The 27,893-nt window shown below is 34.3% G+C and overlaps 1 protein-coding gene across 5 annotated transcripts; it reads right to left on the bottom strand.

Moving 5' to 3' along the window:
• Nucleotides 1-330: 330 nt before the first annotated feature.
• On the bottom strand, nt 331-26,054 carry LOC106165252 (serine/threonine-protein phosphatase 2A 56 kDa regulatory subunit epsilon isoform). Of its 5 annotated transcripts, none has more exons than XM_013543412.2 (12): nt 25,558-26,054; nt 11,474-11,670; nt 8,963-9,061; nt 7,206-7,298; nt 5,909-6,039; nt 4,855-4,914; nt 4,480-4,588; nt 4,108-4,161; nt 3,765-3,815; nt 3,329-3,448; nt 2,737-2,966; nt 331-2,415 (listed from the first exon to the last, which is right to left on the bottom strand). In XM_013543412.2, the coding sequence occupies exons 1-12, from the start codon at nt 25,694-25,696 to the stop codon at nt 2,328-2,330; spliced, it is 1,371 nt and encodes a 456-aa protein (XP_013398866.1). In that variant the 5' UTR covers nt 25,697-26,054; the 3' UTR covers nt 331-2,327. The 5 variants fall into 5 exon arrangements, with proteins under 5 accessions (XP_013398866.1, XP_013398855.1, XP_013398874.1 ...); XM_013543401.2 differs by lacking the exon at nt 8,963-9,061 and adding an exon at nt 8,748-8,852; XM_013543420.2 differs by lacking the exons at nt 8,963-9,061; nt 25,558-26,054 and adding exons at nt 8,748-8,852; nt 24,108-24,377.
• Between the last annotated feature and the right edge of the window lie 1,839 nt (nt 26,055-27,893).

The following is a 27,893-nucleotide window of genomic DNA, read 5'->3' as shown; positions in this document are numbered from 1 at the left end:
AACAAGATAGGGAATGTATCTGATCTGTACTTTCTTTCTTAAGAGGGCAACTGTGAACTTATCTTGAAATCAAATTTTGGTTTAAAAGTTAGACCAGTTTTGGTATTCAAATATAGAGTTCTCTCCTGAAACTAGTCTAAAATCCATGTTTAAAAAGTTGTGTAGTATAAATTTAAAAAATACCTCAGATTTCAAACCACAATAAATGTTATATTTAACCTGGTTGATTTAAAATCTGTAATAAAGGCTTTACACAAGGAAATTCAACTGACCGTTGGTATCTTCTTAGGCCTCAGTTTCCTTCCAATTAATCAACTAGGAAGTCAAGTGTTTGGTCTTAATCAATACTTTAATGATACAATACAAAATAATCTTATAGGATACAATGCATTTACATAACTAATGGATAGAAATGGGTCCAACTCTAGTGCACAGCATTAATCAACAGCAAGTATACAGTAAACCCTCTAAAACATTCAAGAAAAAAAAAGATAACTCGAATTTAAGTGCCAGTTTTAGAGACTTTACCATAGCCTGGTGGTTTTTCCACACCCACTTCCAAAACAATGTTGTAAGATTCAACTTTTTTTTGTTCAATAATAATAATAATAATGATGATAATAATACACATGCTTTACACCAGCAGTAATAGCAGCAATGTACATATTTCTACAATATTCTTACAAGTTGTCTCATCACCATTTTCCTCGTTTATTTTTTTCTTATCAAATCACTCCGGCAGTCTCCATTGTCAACTGCTCCATTATATATATATATCTCCTGTCCTGTCTGGTCTAGTGGTGGTCTAGTTCTGTACAGTACAGTTAAGAAGTATAGGTAACATCACAAGATACACACAAGCCCAAACAACAGCTACCTAATGAGATGCTGTTCACATCAGCAGGAGCTGGGATAGTAAAAGTACAACAGTCAAAGCAAAGAGAAACAGATACTGCTTCTCCGAGGTCAGTATAGCAAAAAGCTGTAGAACATAATATTTCCTTTTAATTACATATTCGGGTTATTGATTTTATTGGCTTTTCCTTCACTTACTACTTTGCTAAGATAGCAGTGTGACATGTTAATCAATAATCACAACAAAAAACTTTTCCATTAAATGTCACCATTTTCAGTTATTTGACCGAAATAGGTCAGGGCTTCCATGTTATGTTCGCCCTCTGATAAAATATGGTGTATATTGGCTTTACACCCTCAAACTGAGTGTAAATAACATTAACATCAAACCTTCATTATTTATTACAATTAAGCATTGAGCACAACAGTTAATCTTTAAGATCCTGAAGTAGGCTCCATGTACGTGTACATTCACTGTTATCACGAGATGTTCATTTTGTTGCGTATAACAAAATCAATGCAATATTTTCCTGCATAACCATACATATTCCTGTATTACAAGTTAAAATCCACCTAACATGTAACTATTTCATTTATTTTCATGCAAAGTTGTGACATATAAGCTAACATTTGTATTAGCCATCATTTTTTGCAATGAAAAATAAAAAGTGGGTGACTGACCTTTTTATGTAGCATAAATAGAATCAGCACATTGCATGATAGTTCAGAGATTCAACTTAAGACACTGGTTTTGGAGTATACAAACTAATCACACAATGTTTTTTTTCTTTGTTGTTTTTTTCTTTCTTTTTTTTTTTACAGAGAAAAAAAAAAGCTTCCACAAGTGGCACTGATCACACTTGCATGTGGATAACACACAACATTTATATTTGTTACATCGTGAAACCTTGAGCAACTGCCATAGTGAGGTGACACTTCCACAGCTCCTGGGCAATGTTGCCCATCATATATATGTGTGTATATATATATATATATTTATAAAGATATATGTATTCAAAAATGAACCGGATGTAGGCTCTGAAAAAAAGCTTGGTGTATGTTTTTCTCTTTCAATTTTGAAAAGATGCCATGGGTTCACCATAACCACTCATTTATGACACTGAAGTTGGTTAAAAAATCATACCACATTCCTGCAGACTAGGAACAATTGATCCCTAAGCAATCTCTATGCATTTATATATATATATTAGTTACTAGTGCTCAAGTTTAACATCCGCCATATGGTGAAGCTATCATCAAATTGGACATACCAGGTCTTTTCAACAGTGATAAACACAGACAGTGCAAAGTAATCCAGCAGAAACTGTCTGTGCACATGAATGTATGACTGGTTTTTCCTCATTAATGATTACAGTTAACATGTTTGAGTGTGTTTATATATATGTGTGTGTAGTGTCTTGTCAGCAATCACAAATCAGCACAGTTTCTCCTTATATTGATAACATGTCCATTCAGCTGGCAAGCTTGGCTTTGTCTTTGAGTTCTAGTTTCTCTAGTTTCTTCCACAGCTCTTCTCTTTCTTTCTCTTTTTTCTTTTCTCTGAAAAATATCAAAGTAAATGCTAAATAATAATAAATAATAAAAAAGCACTAAAAAGGGACATTACATCACCTATATAATGTTTATGCAAGAAGATCAGAACATCAAGATTCATGGAAGTGATTCGAAATAATAATATCTTATATAAGCAAAAACTAAACTGAGGCAGCCATGTGCTTACACTTTCAGTCCAAAAATGTGAGATGCAACAAGTCATCAGGAGAGACAAAGGCCAACACAAATTAATTTCACCCAACTTCCCCAAGTATACATTGAAATCATCCAGAAAACTCTTTGACAAGGACACAAAAATATGCTTACTTTTGCCTGTCTGCTTTGTAATTTGATGTGAGTTCATCAAACAGTTTCCCATTCATCTCCATGAATGTTTTAAGGACATTGTAGACCAGTGCCACTATGGTTTGGTTCCAATGTTCTTTGGAAATCCGGTACAGTGCAGGAAACATAATAGGCATGATAATGTTGGAATTCTCCTCTATCAGGCTCATTAAGTATTCATTATTCCAGTAGTACAGTGCTCTCTCTGCCACCTAGAAAAAGAGATAAAACTTATATTGACAGTAGGCTAAATTGTGTAGGGTTACAAATTAGATGCATTGTACATAATAAGCTTCCTAGCTCTTTTATTTATTTATTTATTTATTTATTTATTTATTTATTTATTTATTTGTGTGTGTGTGTGGGGGGGGGGGGGGGGGTAGCTTCCTAAGCTTTCAGATATTATTCAAATGTTACAAATATTATGCACTTGTAAAACTATACAGTCACATAATGATAAAAAAGAATGTGGGCTTGACAAACTTGTCTATTTTAGCAGTTCTTCATTAGTATCATTTCCAGAGGGAAGATTCAAAATTGAGCATCTATTGTTTTACTTCTATTTTAGCTGTACCTGAAAATGTGGACTGGACACACATCTTGCAATCTGTTTGAACAGAGGTTCCTGAATTTTCTGAAACTGAGTAGGTTCAATGACGTCCAGTATCTCTTCAATTTCTCCAAGAAACATCACCTAGTGGTTAAAAAAAATTACATAAAATGCACATTTAAATGTAACTTTCACAAAAATATACACCATTATCAACTAATTTAAGATTACCATAAAATGACAAGATAAAAAATTTTTGATGGTTTCTACTTCAGTTAATTTATGTATCATTATTTTACACAAAAGATAGCACACCTAATGTTTCAACAATAGAAAACTCCATCTTTACCTACTTAAATCAGCATTAATATTTTTTCAGCAACCATTATTTTCTCCAATCTATAATCAATCATGCTATCAATCATCAAGTTTATTTTATCTTCAAATAACAATCACTTACTTCTTTCTGGCTACATGTCTTCGGCCAAAATTTAAGCAATCCTCTGACAACCTAAAAATTCATCAAAGAAATAACATGTTAAAATAAACCATCCTGCTTGAATTGATTTTACTTTCATATTTTATATTTAGGATCGAGTTTTATCCCAAAATGCATGGTTAATTCAATACTTCAGATTGATAATGTTTCAGAGTGAGGATATCAATCACAGTTAAGTATTTTTTCCCTGAACCTGAATTGCTGAAGCCCCGCTTCGATCAGACGGGCCTCCAAGGTAACAATTAAGTCAAAATGATGATCTCATTACTGTTGAAACATGAATATTTATGACAGATCTACTTACTGGTTCTGTGAGTGTTGCATCCTTTTCTAGAAACTGTACAACACAGTAAGCTAGCTGGAAAGCAAATAATAAAAAACAATAATAAGAATGGGTCATGTCTAACAAACAGCATACAAAACTCCAGGGATAGTTGCTAAAACTTTTTTTATAAAGAGGTACTGCTAAATGCATAAGTGGAATAAGATTGCAACATATCATAAATATGTTCGTCAATTTTCCAGGAAATACAAATTGGTTTAACAAGATAAACAAAATTAATAACATAAATATGGTTTGAACTTTTGAGGACACTCATGCTTCCTTTTCCCAAAAGAAGTATAAAATTACTGTAAGGACACAAATTTAATTTGAAGTGCCAGGAATCTACCTCACCTGTGCATGATAGAGACTAAGGGATTTGGCTTTGTGGAGTGGAATTAAGACCTTTGTTAAGAACTGTTTATGTTCTACTTTCAATGGTAATGCAAATCCATTGATTATGCTGCAAAAAGAAAATTGAATGTAAGATCACTGAACCTTGCATAATATCTTCATCATTTGTTACATGTTTACCAGTGTTGAAAAAAAAAAAATGAACATGTACATTAATAGATAAGAAAATAAAATAAAATTCCACAGACATAAACATACATTTTGAACAATCTTTCATTCAATGTCTATGTAAGGACAACAATTTCTATAGATTATAAATATCATCATAAGTAAATGCGCACCTGCTTCAGTAGATCATTATTTAATAATTCTTACCTGCCAAGAATCTCTAATAATTCTCCAACACCATTGAAGGATTCTGTCTCATAAATGAACCTAGAAATAAACAAAGGACATTAAATCATCAACCTTGCAATGGCTATTGAACATGAGACCCTTATCAAAACAGAGGTAATGTTCTGCAACGGCCTCCAATTACCAGAAGAAACGAACTACACAAACACATCTATGTATTCATAAAGCAATGTCGAGCTTCCTGGAAATTCCTGCTCCAACTATCCTTCCTGTGAGATAGCATCAAAGCTTGTACTTTAAACCTAAAAATTTGTTCCATGCTGCAAAAACATATCATTACTGACATGCTCAGATCTGTATGCTAGAACACAAAACAACCCTCAGGAGGGACTGATATTTTTGCATTTAATGAGCTTTCATTTCATGCTAGTGGTAATTAAACATGGAATGAAAAAAAAAAAGACATAAACAGAAATGCCTTATCCAATATAGTCTTCATGTTTCTTCAGTTAATATACTGAGGTTCACAGGTGTCAAGATAGTTATTTACAAAGAGTGGTAAGAATCAGACACAATGAAGGCATATCTGAAGCTGATTTTCTAAAACCCCTTCAGTATACTTTATAACACAGCCCCAAAGGATTTGACATTTATAAAGTCATTTTCTGGGTAATGGCATTCAGGTCTAAAAGAAATAGTGTAAAATTTGATTACTAGAGAGTCAACGAATCTAATACTTTGCTTGTATCAATCAGATTTGTTATGCATCTGGGCAGCCATAATGATGTATAACAAGACGGGAACAGAGTATATCGGATTACACTGAATCCTGAAGGATATTTCAATACTTACACGAATTGTGTACAAAAGCAATATGCATATGTATCACTTAAATTTGGAAAACAATGCCTCAAAGATAAATATAAATATAAATAAAATAAATGAATTTCCAAATGTTCAATCAAAGAGGTCTCCTCATTACGCTGAAAAATCTGATTTCTTTATTTTATACACCTACTAGGCTAAAACAACATAATAAAGTGTTATATTTCTATTGATTACTAAAACAACTTACCTCAGAAAAAAATTGTTGATTTGTTTCCTAATGAAAGCTCGGAGACCTAAGAATTTACCATATATCCGATGCAAGACTGTCTTGAGAAATTCCCTTTCTCTAGGGTCCTCACTGTCAAACAATTCTAGAAGCTGAAATTCAAAATAGTACATCTTTAATATTTCTTACTACATTCTGGAATTCTGCAAACTAACCTAAAAGATACTGGACAGTGCATTTTGTCAACAGAGAAGCTGCAATGGCCAAGAAGCGAAGAACCTTTAAGACACTTCAATTGTGGTTATGTGTTTTTGTAACTATGATTTGTACACTGAAGGTCATGCCATTTAATTCTCCTGGGCTTGGAATTTAACAGACAAGGAAAAAAACCTGTGACGCAGTAAGTAGTATCTGATTATATTCATTAAAGCATTAAGTTTTGGAGAAAAAAATTGAATGTCAGGACACAACTTATTTTTGTATCCACCCCTTATGCATCAAATTCATATCTCATTTCATTTGGTTTCTTCCTCCTCATTTGGATTGCAGGGTTATTGATCAAATACCTGAATCAAACTCAAATCCATGAAGATCTAGCTTGGACTGTTTTGACTTGTGATTCTTCAAGACCTTCACTGCCCACTTGGGGTCAAATTTCACTTAATTTATTTAAAATTATTGTATCTGCAAGTCACCTACAAGTCTAGCTGCTACATTTTCTCTGAGGCCAGGGTTCCTGGTTCGTAGAGACTAAATATTACAAAGACACATTAATGAACATAACAAAAGTCTTATCTAAATGACGGACTGGTTTTTACAGATCAGGATTTTTAGAATCATTTAGGAAAATCTGGGTCTAAAAAATTGCTCCATCATTCATGTATATCATGATAATTCCCCTTTCATCTATCAACAGATAAAAATAGTTTAATTATCCTTCTAATTGATTAAAATGACCTGTCCATCTCACATTTGCCTGTTTGGGGTATTATAGCAAACAAATTCAACTTTAACTATTTTAAGAGGAGCTTGTTATCTAAAATAAATAAATAAATAAATAAAAACAATAATAATAATTATAATAAATAAAATATAAAAAAGCAAGCTCCTACGGGCCTCTATGTCATTTAGTTTACTTATTACTGTTACTAGTTGGGGAGATGAGTTTGCTATCATAATGCATTAACTCCAATTGAGGACTGGTGCAGTCCCATCATTAACCTCAGCTGAGTGAACTCACATTACAAGGCCTGGGGTCATACAAGCTGTTAACTCTATGATTGACTTGCACTAATTAATGCAAAGTAATTATCCTTACCTGCAGGACAAACTTTTGGTCAATATATTTCTTGGCCAAGCTGGGTTGGAAATCTGGTGATTCCAAGAACCGGAGGAAAAACTCATACACAAACTGGAGAAATGAGAAGATTACAATCAAAACAAATAGAATGTTCAACAGGAATTCTATCTCTTCTTTAATTCAACAAAAATATTATAGATATAGTGGGTCACTTTCATTAAATGAACTCAGAAAAGAGGAGGTTATATGTTATGCATAATAATCAAGCTTATCATGATCATCAAATTCAGCCTTGTAATAAGCTCTACAAGACACTACATTGCAAAGATGTTAGATAAGACATTAAAATTTAACATAATATTCCACACTTCAGCACACCACTGAGAATCATGCATTAACAATATTATCAGCCGCAATCATATTAGGCACTTTCTTTCAGTCTTTAACTCCACATTCCTATGCAATAATGCACTAGTTTATTTATGAATTTTACAGTCGCAGATGAATTTAGTCAAAGCATGCAGTTTAAGACATGTTCTATTACTCTGCTCAAACACACTCCATTACTAGTTTTTAATTTACTGCTCATTTCTCAAATCACATTTTAAGTCACATATGCACAAATTAAATTAAAATTAAAGAAAAAAGTCAACTTCTAAGTCAATCTTAATCATGTTTTAATGAGGAGGAAATGGTTATCTTATTTGTTACAATGGCAGCATATCTTACAACCATCTGGGATCCCACACAAAAGACTGCACACTCACCAGTATCATTTTTTTAAGCAAACTATATCAGTTTTTTCAGCCTAGGAAATTACATAACAAATGAATGGCAAAGTGAACAAAAAAGTGTTAGCTCATCTTAATTTTTTTTTTGTTTGTACTGAAAAAAAAAAGGGAAAAACAATCACACACTAGTACAAGCACAGCAAAATAGTATAGCATTAGATGTAAAAATCAAAAGAATTAGATGCACCCAAGTATCACATCCCCTGTTTTTTTAGATGACCCACACATTCTTCAAAAATCACGATTTTTTTTCAAATATAAGCCAAACAGGTGACAAGGATATAAACAGTGAAATGCAAAGGATAGGTTTACAGAGGATTTCAAAATAAGGCACCCAGCACCAAAAGTAAATTGTACAAGAAGGCACATTCTACAATATGTAAATGATCATATAGTACTGCATAATCAGTGGTAGAAGCAGTCAACTAAAGTAATGTACATAAAAAGCAAGACAGACTTGCAGACATCAAGCAGAATCCCAGGCAGAATTCATTCCACTTAGAGATAATACTCTGTCAAAATTTATATATATATATATATATACATATGCATTCATGAGAACAACATAAAGATGCACAAGCAATAGCTTGAACAGATGTTTACTTCATGCATGTTTTATGTACTTCACCACTAAATGATCACGGAGTAAAGCTATGTAACCACTGACACCATAAAGCAGTAACCCTTGATAAGTATTCATTAATCAATCCTTTTTGACTTCATCCTTCAATTTCTTTGGGTGCTACCAAGATTTTGAAATACTCTGTACCTGTAGATGAGGCCATGATGCTTCGAGAGTAGGGTCATCCTCCTCGGGGTCAAAATCAGAGGGATTATCACTTGGGGGCAGCGTCCTGAATATATTGCATGCAATCTGGAAAAGACAGACCAGCAAAGGGTGCTACTAAAGAACACAACTAATATGGGGGAAGAGTACACCTAAGTGTGAGCTACGACAGAGGTAGCATGGCGGGGCCAGTGTACCTGTAGGTGTGGCCATGACACCTCTAACGATGGGTCATCTTCCTCGGGGTCAAACTCTGGGTCTGTGGGAGGCAATGTCCTGAAGACATTGCATGCTATCTGTAAGATAAAACAGAACAAATGCCGATGAACAATCTGTGCAGCAGTGATGGTTAAATGCAGTTTAGTGCCCTTGACAAACTCTCTTGCCTTGTTCTGTCTTCTGGGTTCAGGCAATGCCATCTTAATGATTTAAAGTAAAGCAGGAAAATTGTGAGGCATAGTTCTCTATGAAATGCATATCAAAAATGCTTTCAATAACTTTCTATCACAATCTTAAGGCAATGTTAACATCACATTATTTTCCTGATCTTAAAAAAAGTATAAATGCTCAAGCCATACTGTGGGTTTCATTCATACTTATTTTGATTTTCAAAGAATGACTTTCTTTGCTTTTAAGTTGATCTTTCAATAAAAAAACAAACCTAATACAAATATACACAATTCAAAGATGCCAAAAATAACAGGGTCAATTATAGAGTCATGAAAAAAGCAGCATATAATTTCATTCACCTGTTTAGATTGTTATTAACTTGCCCGAGGAATTGGGCAACACATTTCGATTCTTTAGAGTAAAAGACATATTTTAAAAAAATGTATATACAATGTGATTCATTAGTCACAAATGAGTTTTAAGAAGTTAGAACCCAGGGACTTTCTAGGAAATAAATAGTCCCACAGATGGCCTGCAGTCATATTGAAACTCCCAGTGTAAAAAAGTTTCCTTAAACGATACTGGTGCTCTATCTCCAATTTTCAAGTCAGAATTGCACGTTTGCACTTTTGTCGATAAAAGCTTCAAGATTTGGGCTGAAAAATTCCTTCCAGTGCCACATTGGTACTTAGAAGAACATGACCCAACAATAAATGAGAAGATGTGTGTTTCAGGTGAAAACCTAAACATCTCCACATTTCTCCTCTCCTTCAAAGTGCACCAATTCATTACATAGGATATTTTGAGCACACTATGTAATAAATTGCCTCCATTCAAAAATAAAGCCTAGACTTGGCATTTTCAAGCTGTATTTATTACATACTGGTAATCCAAAGCAATGTTTTTCAGATACTAAACATCTAATATTTTTATATTTCCAATGCATAACTGTGTGTGTGTGTGTGTGTGTACAAACGCGTGTGCAATAGAGTGCGATCATGTTAGTGCACACATGCTGGCATCCACTGCTTGTTCACCATTCCATTTTTCTCTTTTGGAGCTACACTGAGCAAAACCTTCCTGAGGGTATTCATAACATATGACACAGAGGCTCAAAGAAAGAAAAGCCATGATGACACACACTTACCATGCCTGCAATACTCTCATCGACAAATCTTTCTTCCTTATATTGTACTGAAAAGCTTCATGTACAAAACAAAACTTATATAACTGCTGCCTGATATAGGATATAAAATGGGGCAGTATTTTTTTATTAATGTCTTATCATTCTTTCGATCTTTAGTACCCTTTGCCTATTATATAATATCCCCTTTGCAAACTCCAAAAACTAAGGAAAATAAAGTAAAAAATTAAAATATATGGAGTCTTCTCAGGTCTTCTTATTCTTTAAATCACCATTATATTTCATCTGGCAGGGCTGTTTCATCAACTTGAACATATTTTCGAAATTCAACCTAGACTGTCCATTTGTAATGTTTCAAATGACAGTCTAAACTACATCACTGGTATTGATCTTCAACAAAAGCTGTAACTGATTCTGGTTGCAATTAGTAATTATTACTGTACTTCAGTACAAATTTCTGAGATAATAGCTAATGCCTAGGTTCATAAATGAGTAGAACCTCAAAATGATTTTCCTGTCATTACATTAACCATACAGGGGCACTGTTCAGCGAGGGATTGAATTCCATCAGATTCTGGCAATCCTATTTTGTTGGAAATGGCTGCGGAATGTTTTTAAGATGACGGTGAGTGCTGAATAAAACCAGCAGTAAATATGGCTATTTATGATATATCCTGTTTATAAAAACAAAACATGTTCACAAATTATGTTCAATGCATGGTTTAAATGTTCTATCTTAAACGTACATCTTAACCACATCTAATGCTTGTGTATTTTCTGCACAGAGACTTATTTTTTAACAGCAAGTAAAGTTTCAATTCAAATTGGTAGATAAATAAAATTAACAAATAGGATTATCATAAAACTTGCAGTCTGCTAAACAGTTTCAATGTTGCCTGCATAACTTGAAAGTTGTTTCATATTATTCATGTTAAGCATGTTAAAATCAAATGTATTATTTAACATTCAAAAACAATGAATCATAAGATGTATGTCAAATATTCACAGTGTAAAACTGGCATTATTAACTCTGTTTTTAAATGTATTCATTTTAAAGTAAACAGGAGTGATTAACCAAACACATTTAAAATGTAGTCTGCATATTCCTTATAATATAGGTATGAATACAAGTATGAATAAAAAATAATCTTTGCTTCCAACTTTTAAAACTTACCATTTTAACCATTTCTGGGTATACTGGTTCTGTGAGCACGCCACGGGTGGCTGTGATATAATCCACTAACTCGTTAAGACAAGCTCGCTTGATTTCTTTACTTTTTAAGTCCGATATAGGATCCATAAAATCAAATACAACACAACATTGCTGGAGTTTCTTGATGAATAAATCTTGTTGCTCTGCAGGAGGGGTATCTGAAATCACAAGAAAATGCTAATTAAAGACTCCATCCAAAAAAAAAAAAAAAAAAGGTCTAAAAGCTTTGAGTTACATTACCTCTATCAAGTTAGTTTTCCTGCTTCTCAGATCAACTGCATCACAGCACATAAAGGCTTTAAGAAAACATGGACTGTGACTTGAGCAAACCATTCACTGGTTGTCCATCAATTGAATGTACTCTCTTGAGAATGAAGACATTTATGTTACAAATCACTGCACGTGTGATGCTGAATATTACAGCAAAATACAACCAGGAAGGTCATCCATTTCATTCTGAAACAAAGGCCATTTCTTAGAAGCCAATCATCTTACCAATCTAAATCTGAAACAGATATGTCAAATATGCATCAAACCCCAATGTCTCTTTGAATTATCAGGTTATACTTAATCCCCACACAAACCTCTAGTGTAAATTGTACTAATGAATCGATGTATCTTTTTTCACCTAAATCAGTCATGCTGGAGACATAAAATATGATAAAAAAGATAATTGGCCAGTTATGCAGATCACTTAAAACAATTCTGAATCAATATTTGATGCTCCATTAAGCAAGTTCAAAACATAATTGACTGCCAGTTGAATTAGAAAAAAAAAGTGAGAATTTAGCTTTTAATACCACCCTTTTAAACAGATTAATGTCATCATAAGATGGGTTTATACCATGTTAGAGTCCCAGTGTTGCCCTGTTCCAACAAGAGTTGATAACATTTGGGCACAAGGCCCACTGTTTAAAATGCATGACCTAAAAGTCATACAAAATCACACATAAGACATTTTTTTCACCTTATGCTATATCACAAGATATATTCAGTATGATATCATTTGCTGAGATTTTATCAAACCTTGATCACAAAAAAGTGGTTAATAACAAAGCAGGGATTAGACTGCCTTATAGTGAAAAAGTCAGAAAATATGACAAGGGGTCCAGGCAGCCAATCAGGCCAACGACATTTCAGGCTCCCAAAAAGTTGAAATCTGCTGATAGTTGAAAAAATCTCATCCCTGACATAGTTCTAGTATAAAAATCAGTGCACAGTAATGGAATAGTTTAAGATGACTTTACTTACTAACCCTACTGATGCCCCATCCTTGACACTGGTTTTATGAATTAATGCACATCATATTTGCCCTAAGCCTCATAAAGAATGTAACCTTCAACACAACTTGAAGAACTTTTATACTTTTTTCTATCATACCATGATAATTCTACCTGATTGAGCCTTTCCTAACGCATTCTTTTCTCTCATTTGAACTTACTCTCACTGGAAAAAATCAATAGCAATTAAACTCTGTGTGCCTCTGTCAAATGACAATGGCACGGCCTCCCTAAACACAAAGGTTCAAGAGAAGCAGAAATCTATTGGGAACAGTATAATAGTGTGTGTGTGCCAGAACAACAAATGAATACCACATCTGAGTTTATGATGACCATCATACAAATAACTACAGTAACGAGAGCATTTTTCCTTCCATTTACCCCCTGGGTTCAGTCTTGAAGAAAGTTTACCTGACCAAGCAAGTTGTAGCACAAACAGTTAAGTCATTGGTGGTCATTTGAACCAGCTGTAATCTATATAATGTTGGTCCTGTCATGATATTGCCAGTCAGATTAGTTTTATGCAATATGATCACATAATGCACAGATTAAATAGTACTAGAATCTGTTACGGTTATCAAAACTGTTTCCTAAATTCTAATAAATAAATTTTAAAGATAATAATAACTGAGACTGTAAACTAACAAGCTAAATAAACTGGTATCTTAAAAAATATACTTTAAACCCAAAAAAATATATGGACAAGCCAAGTGGTTATTGTAAAATATTGCCCGTTTATTGCTGGTCTATTTGGTATGATAAATGCATGAATTTCATCAAAATCGGAAGGCACTTGATTGCTGACTGGCAAGACTTGTCATAACTGCAGAGCTTCTGCAGATGCTACTGCATGTCTTATTCATATCATAGGATTGTACCACATAAATATATGAAAGCCCACCTGTCTGGGCATTTTAGTACAAAATATGCCTTCCAGTATGAAACTGAACTGAACCAGCCACTGGGCTGCTCACCAACTCCAAGAAGCAGGTACTAGTGCATGGGCATTTTGAGAACAGGTGATTTTTCTCCACACTGGACATCTGCTGATATTCTCCAAACAAGAAATAACACATAGCATGGGTATCCACTGTACATTATTCAAGGCTAATAAAGAGCACCTTCCCCTTGTAACACTTAATTAGCTTACTTCATTAGTAGAAGAAATAACCCAATAACTTGTCATGTTTAAATGAATCTCATTTATAGAAAATTGAATTCCAGGAAAATATTTAGGGTTAAATTCTCCCTTCTAATCAGAATTACGACAAGAGAACAAAGGGTAAATCTTATTCCACTGATGTCTCAGCCTAGTATAATTTAACAGATATTCATTTCTCAATCCTTAGAATTCTGCCTGATAATATACTGGCAAGAGAGCAATCGATCAAGATTATAACAGCTTCTCCCAAGAGATGCAGTAAGAGATATTGTGTGTGGCAGGGGAAGGACATAATACACATATTTGCTGGCTCCCCTATATGCAGAATATAAATATATTTCAAATCTTTACTGCAAGTAACATCAACATCTTTTTTAAAATAGAGTACGAGTCTACAAAACCCCAATATGTGTACGAACCCACATACAGGTAAAACAGAACTGCTATCACAGCATAAAAACTGCAAGAAATCAATTAAGGAAGTTTTTTCTCCAGGTTTTATCTATTCCACCCACCTGCGTGGAAGCGATATATGAGAGCATGACTGGCTTCCCTCAGCAGGCGTACCTTCCCATCCTCTCATATTGCACCTCTCTCATGCTGTACCATATATTAAGTACTAACAAAATTGAACATACATGTCGGTTTAAAAAGATGTCCCAGCATGTTTCAGTTGTATGTAATCAATAAAAACCCATCCACCAACACGGTGGAATAAAAACATCCAAATATTAGTTGTAAATCCTCTAAGCAAGGAAACCCCATGTACTTATACTTTGGCATAAAATCACGTCTAAACTAGAAAACCATACTGTATTGTCACTTATGCTATGGAAACCTATGTGATGTTGGGATGAAAATGTGTCAAGTATACTATAATATCACATTTAAGGCTCATATAAGTAATGAAAACTGTCAGAAGGAATCAGAACAGGAAATTAAAAAGTTTATCGAGGGGGCAAATAATCCCAGAACAAGGCGTTGGAGGGCTTATATGCACAAAGAGAAGCTCATGCAAAGAGACAGCCGTATATGTAATAAAGCAGAGAATATTTTTCTAAAATATGAAAATTACCAATTTGGAATGCTCATTATTTCATATTACCTGCAGAGTTCCAAACAGCTTTGACTCTCATCTTCTCAGCTCTGTCCTTCCTCAAGACAGTTTTTCCATAAATTCAGTCTGGATGTCCAAAAGAAATGCCTTTTCAAGAATTCCTATGATACCTGTAGATTTGTCAATATTTTCTCATTTCGTATGAATGGTGGGCAGAATTCAACCAAGATGCATCCCTCCTAAAAATCCTGCTCATAATTTTGAGGTGCCTCGATCTTTCAATTAATCAATCTGCAGGATAACCAATTACTTTGAACACAGATTCAGTAAAAATCATTAAGACATCAGATCCAGTATTCCTGCAGATATCACTCCTGGTTTGGAATATTGAAAATAAAGATTCCCTTGCAAAAATGAAGGGGGCAGGGGAAGGAGAGAGAATTCCTGGACTGAATTGTACATACAATACCCAAATGTAATATCCTCTGCTTCATTTACTTGATGCTCCCTTTCCAAATCATTCTCTCCCTACCATTTCCCCTGCAACCTGCATGAATAGAACCCACATTGATGATATCATACTTATACTTGCTCCTATAATAAGTCAGTGCATGGATCGATAGGAGCCCTAACTTTTCCAAAGACCAATGATTTAGTATACAGCCAAGGGGTGAAATAGTCTGACTAAAAGGTGAACAATACTGTCAATCCTGGAGCGTATATTCATAATCATATACTACAGTGTCCATCATCCAAATTACCCAAGTGACAAATGCCAAACACTGCTTGTAGGTACCAAGGCCAAGTCTGGATCAATACTTTCCAGAAAAGTAGACTTCAGTTTCCAGTTGACAAATTATTTTTTCTCATTGAAAATGGATCAGAACCTCCTCAGCATCCTCATTGAATTATACGACTGTCTACTGTATCAATAGCATTTATGAATTCCCATAAATATCTTTCTCATCTTTCAACAAATCTCAGTTCATATCTTGGTGGCTGTATCCAAACCAATTTCTCGAGTGCCCTGCCCTTTATGCTAGTGCTCTTTTGAGTTCATATATATATACATAGTGTGTGTATGTGTGTGAGGGTATGTGCTATATACCTGCCAATGGTTAATCACTTCCAAGCCAAGTGCATAAAGCAGTGGGTAGTCCTGAACTTCAGCTAAATTAATCACACTGTTTATGTTAGCAGGAGCTCGAGATATACACATTTGTGCTATTACATCCAGAAGATCCCCAATTACTAAAAAGAGTGTAAATCCCAGTCTTGTGCTGTACATCTGTATTATACCTCTAGCTGGTGACAGGTCTATTTTTTTATTTTTTTATTACAGTAAAGAAAGTGTATGTGGAGATGTATACATACATAATACTGGAATTCACTACACAAATGCAGACACCAATCACCTGGTTTAGAACCTCTCATTCAGTTTTTGACCATCTTACAGGTAAATTCCTGCCTGTTTTTCTCCCCCATAAGAGAACACCTAGTGAGTTATAAATCATGTTGGCTGCTCAACATGTACATGGTCTGAGACATTACATTTCTGTAAGATTTCTTTTAAGCAAATCTGCTCAAACAAGTTCTAGGTAATTCAATAAATTGGTAAACATTCTGCCAATAACACTGAACACATTAATTTACAAGAAATGTTCACAACAAATAAGAACAGGAATATCTGGCAGAGAAATAGAACACATCTTATGTAACACGCAAAAAAGCTGATGAATAAAACACATCACAACAATAACAAAGAACCAAATCATCTTTATGAACAGATGCTATGTACAAACAAATTAGAATATATATTTATATACAAGGTACACCATAATGGCTCACTGACTCGACAGGATTAAACAGCAATCAATCTACAGAGCACAGTACAGGGGCACAGGGTGGGACAATTTGATAATATAACCTGAAGATGTTTCTTTTTTGTGTTTGTGTTTATCACTACAGATCTACAACTGCTATTGAAAATGAATTACTTGAGAGCTGAATAAGTATAATTGTGCCTCCTTTTGTGTGTGTATGCATGTGTGAGTAAAAAAGAAATGGATGAAAGATGGGGACATTCAACTTTCTGGAAGAGGTCCCTTTTATTAACTAAACAGCAAAGCTTGCAAATATACAGACACTCAACAGAAAAAAGGCGTTAACCATTGCTCCATTTTGGCGTTAACCATTGCACATTCATTACAGCAAACAATCATTTCATAAAAAATAAGATTTTTAACCAATTAAAGGCACTTAGCAAATTTGAAGTAAAATAAAAATACAGTTTCACAAATGTATTTAAATAAACTAACAAATTAATAAATAAATTAATTTTGTAAAAATTAATTTAATCAGGCTGATTTTCAAAAAGAACATGCCCTTTTAGCAAACAAAATCACTGAGTAAATTTTAAGTAAAAACAAAAATATAGTTTGGCTGTTAAATAGGGTGGACAACAGACCTGTCAGATGGCCATGGCAACGGAAACTATACACATAAACATAGTTGTCAGAGAATTAAGCTCTCCTGGGTGGGGAGATCACAAAAAAGAGGGAGAAGAAAAATCGGGGCCATGCTGCATGGCTGTTTCGGATGATTGTGGAGGAGTTTTAGGCGCTGTTGTCTTTCCTGGCAGTATTTTTCAATGACACCACTTTGCTTTAGGACCCTTTATGCACTTATTTGTTATCATAATGAAGTGGATTGTAATTCAGACCTAGGACCGGGACAGTTCAAGGACGTATCGGGGAAACACGATTACGCAAGGATAAAAGATTTACCTCTGAAACACCGAGAGTTACTAGTTCACAACATGCACCTGTGACAGTAGGTTTACATGAGATGTAGTACTGTATGAATATAGAATAAATAATTTTGGAAGCGTTCTAAGCGCTGTTGTTTTTCCTGACAATTTGGGGGCTCGTCCGGGAGCTGAATAAAGACAGCGGAACGATGCTGACTGTGGAACAACCGATATCAACATGTGCCGTGAGTTGCAGCCTTGATAACTATAATAACTGTGCGATGCTCAGTGTAGTGAAACGAACTGACTGGAACATATGCTATCATACCGTTAGCTACAGTTGTGTGCCATGTGATACTGGATGTGGACTGGTGTAATGAACGTTATAGCCCATGCAGCTGACAGTGTTTATTCAAGTTGATCAACTGACACTTAAATGTTATCAGTGACCGTAGAGTAGTGCATTACAAAAGTGTGTAATGTGTTGGTACTGCCTAACAGTGGTTAGCAGTAATACAGTTGTGCCCTATAGTGGTGTTGTGCATTACAAAAGTGTGTAATGTGTTGGTTCTGTCTAACAGTGGTTAGTAGTAATACAGTTGTGCCCTATAGTGGTGTTGTGCATTACAAAAGTGTGTAATGTGTTGGTTCTGTCTAACAGTGGTTAGCAGTAATACAGTTGTGCCCTATAGTGGTGTTGTGCATTACAAAAGTGTGTAATGTGTTGGTTCTGTCTAACAGTGGTTAGCAGTAATACAGTTGTGCCCTATAGTGGTGTTGTGCATTACAAAAGTGTGTAATGTGTTGGTTCTGTCTAACAGTGGTTAGCAGTAATACAGTTGTACCTAATGGTAGTGTTCATATTACAAAGAGAAGTAATGTGTTGGTATGATGATTTAGTGTTACCTTTAGTTGTGTTTACTTTACAAGCAGTACAGTATGTGGATATATTCAACAGTGTTAAATTACAGGAGTGTAATTAAGTGAAGTGTAGTAACAGTACATGTAGGTGGTAGTGTGCTGTAGTGATGCTGTGTGGTAATATAGAACTGTAGAGTGCTAAGTGTACTTAAGTGATTTAGTAAAGCACTGTTGTACGTAGAGTAGTGTGTAGCACTCTTTAGTTGAGTAGATATTCATTTTTCCTATAGACGGCTAGAAAACATCCTACAGCATGGATACGAGTAAATACATCAGTGATGGTCAGAAGTTAGGGTATGAAGCTGAACAGTTGAGAGAGTATGTAGCAAAATGTGAACAACAGTACCTAGAGCGTGAAGAGAGAGCACGTGTACGTGAAGATGAAAGAAAGAAACAGGAATTGGAAGTGTTAAGATTAAACCATGAATTAGAAATGGAAAAGCAAGAACTTGACAGAAAGTTTCAGCGAGAAGAACAGCAACGGGCATTAGAGAAGGAGCATATGGAAATAGAAAAGATGAAGCTCCAGGTACAATTAGGCGAACAGAAGACCAAATTCAGTGCAAGTACCTCAAGTGAAACAATTAAGTGTTAAGGCGCCACGCCCAAAGTTACCTGCATTCGATGAAAATAAAGATGACATGGATGCATTTTTAGATCGTTTTGAACGCTTTGCTTCTAGTCAGCAGTGGCCAAAAGAGAGTTGGTCAGTGAGTCTAAGCCCATTGTTAACTGGTAAAGGTCTGCAGGCGTATTCTAGTATGCCAGCCGAGGAAGCTAATGACTATGACAACTTGAAAGTAGCTTTGTTGAAGAGATATATGCTGACCGAAGAAGGGTTTCGTGTTAAGTTCAGAAGCTGTAAACCTGACAGTGGGGAAACGGTGTTTCAATTTGTTGCTAGGATGAAGAGATATTATCAAAGATGGAAAGAACTCTCAGAAGTTGAAGATACAGTAGAAAGCCTCAATGACCTCATCATACGAGAGCAATTCATGTCGACATGCTCCAATGAACTGTCAGTGTTCCTAAAAGAAAGGAAGCCAAGGACTGTTGATGAGATGACCAGGTTAGCAGAGCAATACCTTGAGGCACACAGTGGGTCCCCAGTCACGGGGAGGAATAATTTCAGAGTTGAAGCCATTAAGGGATCAGATAATGTGGGTGCAGATTACCTCAGTAGGTTGTGTTAAATATGATGTTTGTGCTAGATGTTATATAAAGTTTCACATTTGTAAGTGAAGAAGTGGTCAAGTTGTTTCAAGAGTTCCATTGTAGTTATTAAGTTTATTATAGAGTAAGAGTTCATGTTAAACTAAAGTAAGTAAGTAGTTAAGCTGTTTACTGTTATTGGTTAAGATTTTTTTTTTTTAGTGTTACACAGTTAAGAGGTTGTCGTCAGACTAATTAATGTGTTGGTTGTGTAGATGAACATGTTGACGTTTTATATAGAGTTGTAAAAGGGTTATTACCGTGTTTGTAACCTTTACCATTTATTAATTGAAAAACAGTAAATGTTTTTCTTAGTAGGGGGTAGTTGTCAGAGAATTAAGCTCTCCTGGGTGGGGAGATCACAAAAAAGAGGGAGAAGAAAAATCGGGGCCATGCTGCATGGCTGTTTCGGATGATTGTGGAGGAGTTTTAGGCGCTGTTGTCTTTCCTGGCAGTATTTTTCAATGACACCACTTTGCTTTAGGACCCTTTATGCACTTATTTGTTATCATAATGAAGTGGATTGTAATTCAGACCTAGGACCGGGACAGTTCAAGGACGTATCGGGGAAACACGATTACGCAAGGATAAAAGATTTACCTCTGAAACACCGAGAGTTACTAGTTCACAACATGCACCTGTGACAGTAGGTTTACATGAGATGTAGTACTGTATGAATATAGAATAAATAATTTTGGAAGCGTTCTAAGCGCTGTTGTTTTTCCTGACAATAGTGATCATTATATATACATACATACCCTTGCAGTGTTTACATATAAAAGTACCAAATAATCAAGTTTAATTCATTTATATTTCACAACTGGATCCCAAACAACAAATACATTGCGTTTAAATTAATTTCTATTTAGATCGGATCTCTTTATCAATATGGATTTATCTTGTAGGTTTTCTCAACACGTTGTTTTTCTCACTGATGGCCTGACCATGAACATTCACTGGTATAAGGTATAAGCAGCCTGAATGCTCACATATTCTTATATATTCTCTACCTGGTCTGGCCAAACCCAATCTGAAAGGAATGCTTAACCTTTACCTGCAGTCTGTAGTAAAGCGTGCATTAGTGTAAATTGGGACATGAACTCTTTTTCTACCATCTACAATATTATATTGAAGATGTGTTGCAGACTATCAGACACAAATGTCATTACTACATTTTCTTTACAAAGAAAGTTGCTCATCATAAATAGGTGGAATTGCTTTACATGAAGCATTTCTTATATATATTTACTTATGTACACACTTGTGCTGGTACAAATATCAGAATGTATACAAAAAATGTGCATTTCTGAGGGGCAAATTATAGACAACTAGCAATGTTTCAAAATCTAATATATTTCCAGAGTGGACAATAATCAAGATATATGTTTTTCTGGATACTTAAAACATTAACTGAGGGGAAAAACAAAGAGATATTCATAAACTGAACATATGTAATAGTTAAAATGTCTCTAATATACACCATTTAGAACAACTTATTTCTTCCCCTACATGTACTTATATATAGAACACTGTCAGGTATATGAATGATGTTTGTTCATTCTCATATGCAAAGACATGCAATTTTTTGGTTGTAAAATTGCCCTAACTCTATACTTTGACACCAAAAATAAAATTAACTTAAATATATTCAACATTTATATATATTCATGATAGGTCACAATAAGGAGTTTAAGACTTTGAAAATACTGCCAAATACCAACCACAACACAAAGAAGTCCAAAATCAAAATAAAAAAGGTTTCTCATAATTCAGTCATTTAATCTATATTGACTAAGCATGCCACTCAAAAGACTTTAACTAATAATCAGTGTACATAAGGTTTGCAATAATTTTCTCACAGTAAAGATAATTTTACTTGACATTGAAAACTTGCAATAAATCCATTAAAGGTACACACAAATTTTTTTTTTTGAAAGACATTAGTTATGTGGCACATACAAAACAAAAGACATTTTTAAAAACATGTGACCTAGAAACCAAGGGTCTTGTCTAATATCATGTCTGATTTATTCTTCAGAACCACTAAGGTAATAAAACTGTTGAATCACACCTCCACTGTTTTTTTTTAATCAAAATCAATTTTTTCTGAAGTAGTCAATCTTCTTGATCAGGATATTCAAAATGAAAGCCTATTTTCTTATGAAAGTTTTAAAAAGTTGCCTTTACTGACATATCATGCAATCTGCAATCTTTTAAATTCAACATTGATTTAAAACCATGATATAAGATTCTCAATAAAAAATCAAGGCATAACTGATAATTTTTTATATTGCATCATTGGTAAATCATTTCAGTCATCTATGCATTACACTGCCAGTGTGGTTCTCAGCAATGTCCACCTATTAAGATTACGCTCTTGAACTGACAACACAAATGCATAACACAAGAAGCATTTAAGAGTCAATGCGAAACATGCAATCAGTCATAAGCAATTTCATACATTTTTCAGCAATCAACTGACGCATTTCTTATGCAACCCTGTCTATTATAAAGCCTATAAGGACCAGTGTCACTCTGGAAGAACTGGGCAGGAACTGTTTAGGTTGCTGGTTTGACACCTTGAAGGTGAAGGTCAGAGGGTGGAAGGAAAATAGCTCCAGCCAGTACACATGACTGTATGTAAAAATCTCAAGTCCATGGTACACAGAAGATGCTTAACATAGAAGTATAACCCTAATGACTACAGTAGAAATAAAACCTTCCAGATCAACTTTTTACTCATTGTCAAATGTATGCATATGTTACATTTACAAGGCTTTGTGTACTCACTGGTGAATCTTTTTTTTTTTTTTGGTAAATTCATCTGCATTCAACAAGAGAGTTGAATGCATTTTCTGCATTTGAAAATGAATTAAATACAGGAGCAAAGCACTGATGAAGCTTTTCATGACCAAATCCTTGCATAATAAGCATTCACACAATGCATATATACACAAGCAGAGGCACTGACACAAAACTGATACACTTGCCACACAAGCCATAACAAAGGCCAAGTATTGACATTGTGACACTATATTGAACAACAGCTACCCAGCTGTGACACATGCACTTTCAATGAAATGAAACCAGTACCACAAAAATCAGATCAAGGTTCTTCCTGTAGAGTGCCATTTCTGAATTAAGGATGTCTCACACGCATACACAACATAAACACTATTTGATCCGAAGTTATTTTTTTCTGAAGGATCAGTCACATAAAGAACTCTTTCTTTTAATTTAAAACTCTGTACAAAATTTCATGTCTTAAGAGTCCACTACTTAGAAAACAGTACAAAATATTAAATATATGTAGACACAGTACAGGACACATACGACTTTTTTTGGTGAAGAATACAGAAGAGATGCAAACAATATGACTGAACACTTTTTCTCTCCTAGGCTAAATATGTGACACATGATGGAAAGTTTTCTTTGGTCTAATAACAAGTTTTGATAACTTTGGTCAACAATATCATGATAATAAAACATTGTTTATTCAAAGAGTGGTATCAAAGGATAAATCAGACCTTTACTATTTATCTATTATTGGTTTTGAATAATATAATCATCCAAATGTAAGGCGAGTCTTATCGGATTCAGTCCAAATCATAACAGAACAGTGATATGCTTTTATCTGTGTCATATTTTAGAAACTATGATATTTGTGGTGATGTACATAAATAAACATATATAAACAAGAAAAAACACTTCACTGATTTTAAATTTCAGTATTGGTAACCATCTGATAATAACAATAATGAAAAACACAACTGCATGGATTTTGTACAAGATTTCATGACAATATATCAAAGCGTCTTAATCTCATGAATGTCAACTTGCAGGAAAACTAGGTTTCTTGGTTATAATTTCAATGAATTTGACAAAAATGGAAGATAATTTTATCACATGCAATCAAAACACACATTTAGCTTCAATTAATGTCAGTGACTTCAACCACGACAAGCCCCTATTTATTGATATGGCAATTTTTATTGACTGATACATCTCACAAACTCTGTCTGGAATTAATAGTAATATGTATTATCACCACATGAATATCTAATGGCACAGAGCGTGTGCGAATCACTATCAACATCAAATCACAAACCTGTCTGTCAATTTCACATCTGCAGAGATATGCAAGTAGAGCTGTTATCAAAACTGTGCATCCCATCTGTGTTGATCAACCAGAAACAATGCAGTTGGCTACCCACCTACAAGTATCCTAGCTTCATGAGCAGAACCTCTGCTTTGCCTCCGAGGAACAACCAACATTTTGTTGTAACATTTAGACGAAAATGCCTAGCCCTGGCTATGTGCTTGGAGCTTGCACTCTGGTTATTTTACATAATTTTTTCCCTGGTAAACATACCACTGCATACACAACTTTCATTTTCATTAACAGTTTACAAATATTTAGAAAAAAACTGAAGTTCATGTCTTCATCATTCCTAGCACAAAAAATATTAAGCAACACTGAGTAAACCCTGGTGACTTTCAAGGATAGAATTTCATGTTTTTGGGATGAGTCTACATTTTCACCAGATGCTGTCAGGAGCTAATATTAAACAACATCTGACTGAGTGCAACATCTCAAGGTGGATGAGCATGTGCCAAAAAAGCCGGCAAGTCAGAGCTTTCCATCATACCATAAATAGTACAGCTGCTCTTTTGGATGCTAACCTACAATCAAGTATAAATTATGGTTTCCTGTGATTTTATACCTAACATACAAAATATCTGTATCTTTGCTTTGATACTTATTACCTGTGTAAGGTCAATTTCATTTCATGGCCTGAAGCAAAAAAGTGCACATCAATACAGAAAATAAATAAAGTTTAAAACAAAAAAGTGGAACAGTATTAAATCTAAGGACTTAATTTCATTGGAAAAAGGAGGATTTATATATAGGGCTTTACAAATATACCCAATTTCCATACTGAATTTCAAATATGACATATCTCTGATTATCATTCCTGTAGATTCATGGCAAAGTATATAAACCATATATTTCTCCCATTTCTGAAATGATCCTTAAGTATCATTAGTATGAATAGTAAAGAATATATATGTATGAACAAGAATTAATTATATGTTCTCTAACTTTTAAAACATAGAATAAGGTCTGACAAAGAAAACCAGTTATAAAATGTTATCCATTACATTTTACTGTAAAATACAACCCAAAGATGCAGTGTTAGGTCTTATAAAGTTCAATTCTTCAAATCAATGTTTGTCAAATCTATCATTTCTGAGCATAACACAACAAACTAACATACAAATAACACAGGAGTTGATAAAATTGACAATTCAGATGCAAATATACACATGTAAATAAACATTTCATTTTCAGGGGGTAATTTTGTTTCAACAACTCTCATAAAATCTGTAACTGGTAAGATAAACAATAAACCAAAACAACACGTCTAGTGTATAAAAATGTTCAAGAACATAACTTCTTTCATTTCAAAATAGCAGAAAATAGACGTGACCTTGTCTTAAAGCATTCAAATTAAGAAACTACGGCAAAACGCCTTCATCACTCATTAAGGTGAAGGTCAAATTCATAAATATTTTAGAGGGTTAACTTTACCACTAAGTAAAAAAAATTCGCATTAATCTATGCTTGTTTTCTACATTATGTATAATGAAGAACGTGCATACCTTTTAGCTGAGGTAAAGCCGTCAGTTCCGAGTGATCTTTCGTCCTGTAGTGAGAAGACCCCTGAGATCTTTTTTGTTTTCTCTTGATAGATGCCTTATTTGTAAAGGGGTCGATCCTGTCAACAATTTTTGCCGACATTGTGCTTGTTATTAGGTTGCAAATAAACAAATTGGTATATAATTTTATGACTTAAAATACAAATCCCTGACTTATTACTATACAATTTTCACACCATCCCATGTATTTGGTCGGCCATGAAATTTCCCGTGGCAACTGTCCGGTGGAATTAGGTATCCCCGTAGACTCCTCTCCAGGGTACAACAGCATCCGATTATGCTTTAAGTCATTCCTTAATGATCGATTAACGTTCCAACTACTCCACCATTTATTAATATGAAAATCCTGTCAGAAAATTCGGTCAAATTTTAGTGTACTCTTCTAAAAAACTCGTGTTGCCAGAGCAGTTTCTCTCAAATCTCGCCCTATCTCGTCAAAGTACTGCTAAGTACGAGATTTGCCATGTTGACCCATATTTTGGAACGTGTTCAAAGACGTTAAGAAATAAAACGCTATTTCGTTGAGTTTCTGCTTATCAAACAACAAAATATCTCATTTTCTTTCTTGTTGATATTAAGCCAACAATAACTTTTCTTTTTAAGATGTTCTTTTATTTCTTATGTGGTTTTTATTTTGTTGTCAAGGGTTTCAAAAGGTTTGTTTACTTATTAGGCCACATGTACATGTACATGTACCCTGAATGGCCTGTACGCACCCATCTGTTTTATACAGTGTCAATACTAAAATGATGAACACGATATCTTAGGGTGAGGCAGCAACATATGTTTAGGTAGCCCGAATTAAAAAAAAATCCACGCGCTTGGAATCCCTGCAAAAGGGCGGCGTTGTGAGGAGGGGAGGGGGGAGGCACCTGCACCCAACATGAGCATAAACTCAAGTACATTGCCGGTTTGCCTAAGCTACCTTTATGGCTCCTCTATTCCAGGGGTGTAACTTTTATTTTTAAAGAGAGAGAGGGAAATTAAATAACAAAAATACATAAAAAGAAAACAAAGAAAGAAAAAAGAAATCAAGAAGGCAAATTATTTTCTATTATGACGATTTTTGGTCACTTTTCTGTTGATGTCCCATGTTCAATTTGCCGTTTCTATTCATTCAAAACTGTATCAGAGCGCGTTCTTTGTATCACTTTTTTCTTTATATTTTCTGTTCGAAATCAATTCATCGTGTTTGGCCGTTATACATGCCTCTATGTGCAGGATCTCAATTGTCCAATAATTTTACTTTTTCACTATAGGCTGTAGTATATAACGTAAATTATTAAGATATCAAGCACGAAGCTGGCTTTATTTCACAAGTTCTTAAATACACCGAAACTATGACATCCTATCTGATTTTCACATTTTTTTAAATGCCCATATCAATTTCTCTTTTTTCATTCCTTCAAAAACAAATTATGAGCTTTCTGGTTTGCATGGCCCGAACATACATGTTGTATCATTCATCACCGGCCCATTGCCGTTTCGAGCCGCACTGATGGATTCTTCCCTTAGAATTCATAAATGCAGTTTGAACACTATGAACGCAATATAAAAATAATCAACACATATTTTTTCTTTCACTGCCGAACCAACAAGCAGCTAGGATGAGATTTAGATCTACATCAATTTTTACGTAACAGGCATTAAAAGAGCTTGTATTATGAAAAAATGGCAAAAGTTTTTTATGCCTCATAATGTTTGAAAACTTGTGGCAACATTTTGGCCCCGCACTTTGGTCAGTTACTGAACCTTTCTTCAGTGGCACACTAGATTTGTTAGTCATAAAATCATTACATGCAATCACAATAAAACTTGTGTTAATAAAACAGTGTAATGAAAATAAATGGTTATCTTGGCCTGTTTCTTTACATCACAAAACCAAAACGCGATGTTTCAGCAAAATGTCGCGCAAAAAGGAATATACTCATGATCACACCATATACTATAGTTCTGTTATCTACTTTGTATAAGATAAAGCTGGATAGTATTAAAATACTATCCAGCTTTTATTTGCCTGCACGAAGGGATAACATCTTTTCGAATGAGTTTTTTATTTCAGAATAAATACATTTTATAGAACCCATAGAAATATAATGAATTCTGTTTTACCACCAAAACAGCGTTATCGCAATTGTAATAAAATTTGTTCTTGTCATCTGATCACGTGAACCTTCACACATTTAGATGGCTATACCTACATGTATAGTATACGTTATAATCTCTTAAGAGATAAGACCAAAATAAAATAAAATAAATAAATAAATAAATAAATAAAT

This window comes from Lingula anatina, chromosome 2 (genome assembly GCF_051362555.1).
Source record: "Lingula anatina isolate TDL-2025a chromosome 2, LinAna3.0, whole genome shotgun sequence".
NCBI lineage: Eukaryota > Metazoa > Brachiopoda > Lingulata > Lingulida > Lingulidae > Lingula > Lingula anatina.
This window is presented reverse-complemented; position numbering and strand designations above follow the sequence as displayed.

What these genes read in the sequence shown, in the direction of transcription:
- LOC106165252 (XM_013543401.2), bottom strand. Translation starts at nt 25,696, where the DNA reads ATGTCGGCAAAAATTGTTGACAGGATCGACCCCTTTACAAATAAGGCA. An exon ending in TTATTAGAGATTCTTGGCAG is followed by an intron (nt 4,589 to 4,854) that starts GTAAGAATTATT and finishes TTCTTTTTGCAG; the next exon opens with CATAATCAATGGATTTGCAT. An exon ending in TACAAAGCAGACAGGCAAAA is followed by an intron (nt 2,416 to 2,736) that starts GTAAGCATATTT and finishes GATATTTTTCAG; the next exon opens with AGAAAAGAAAAAAGAGAAAG.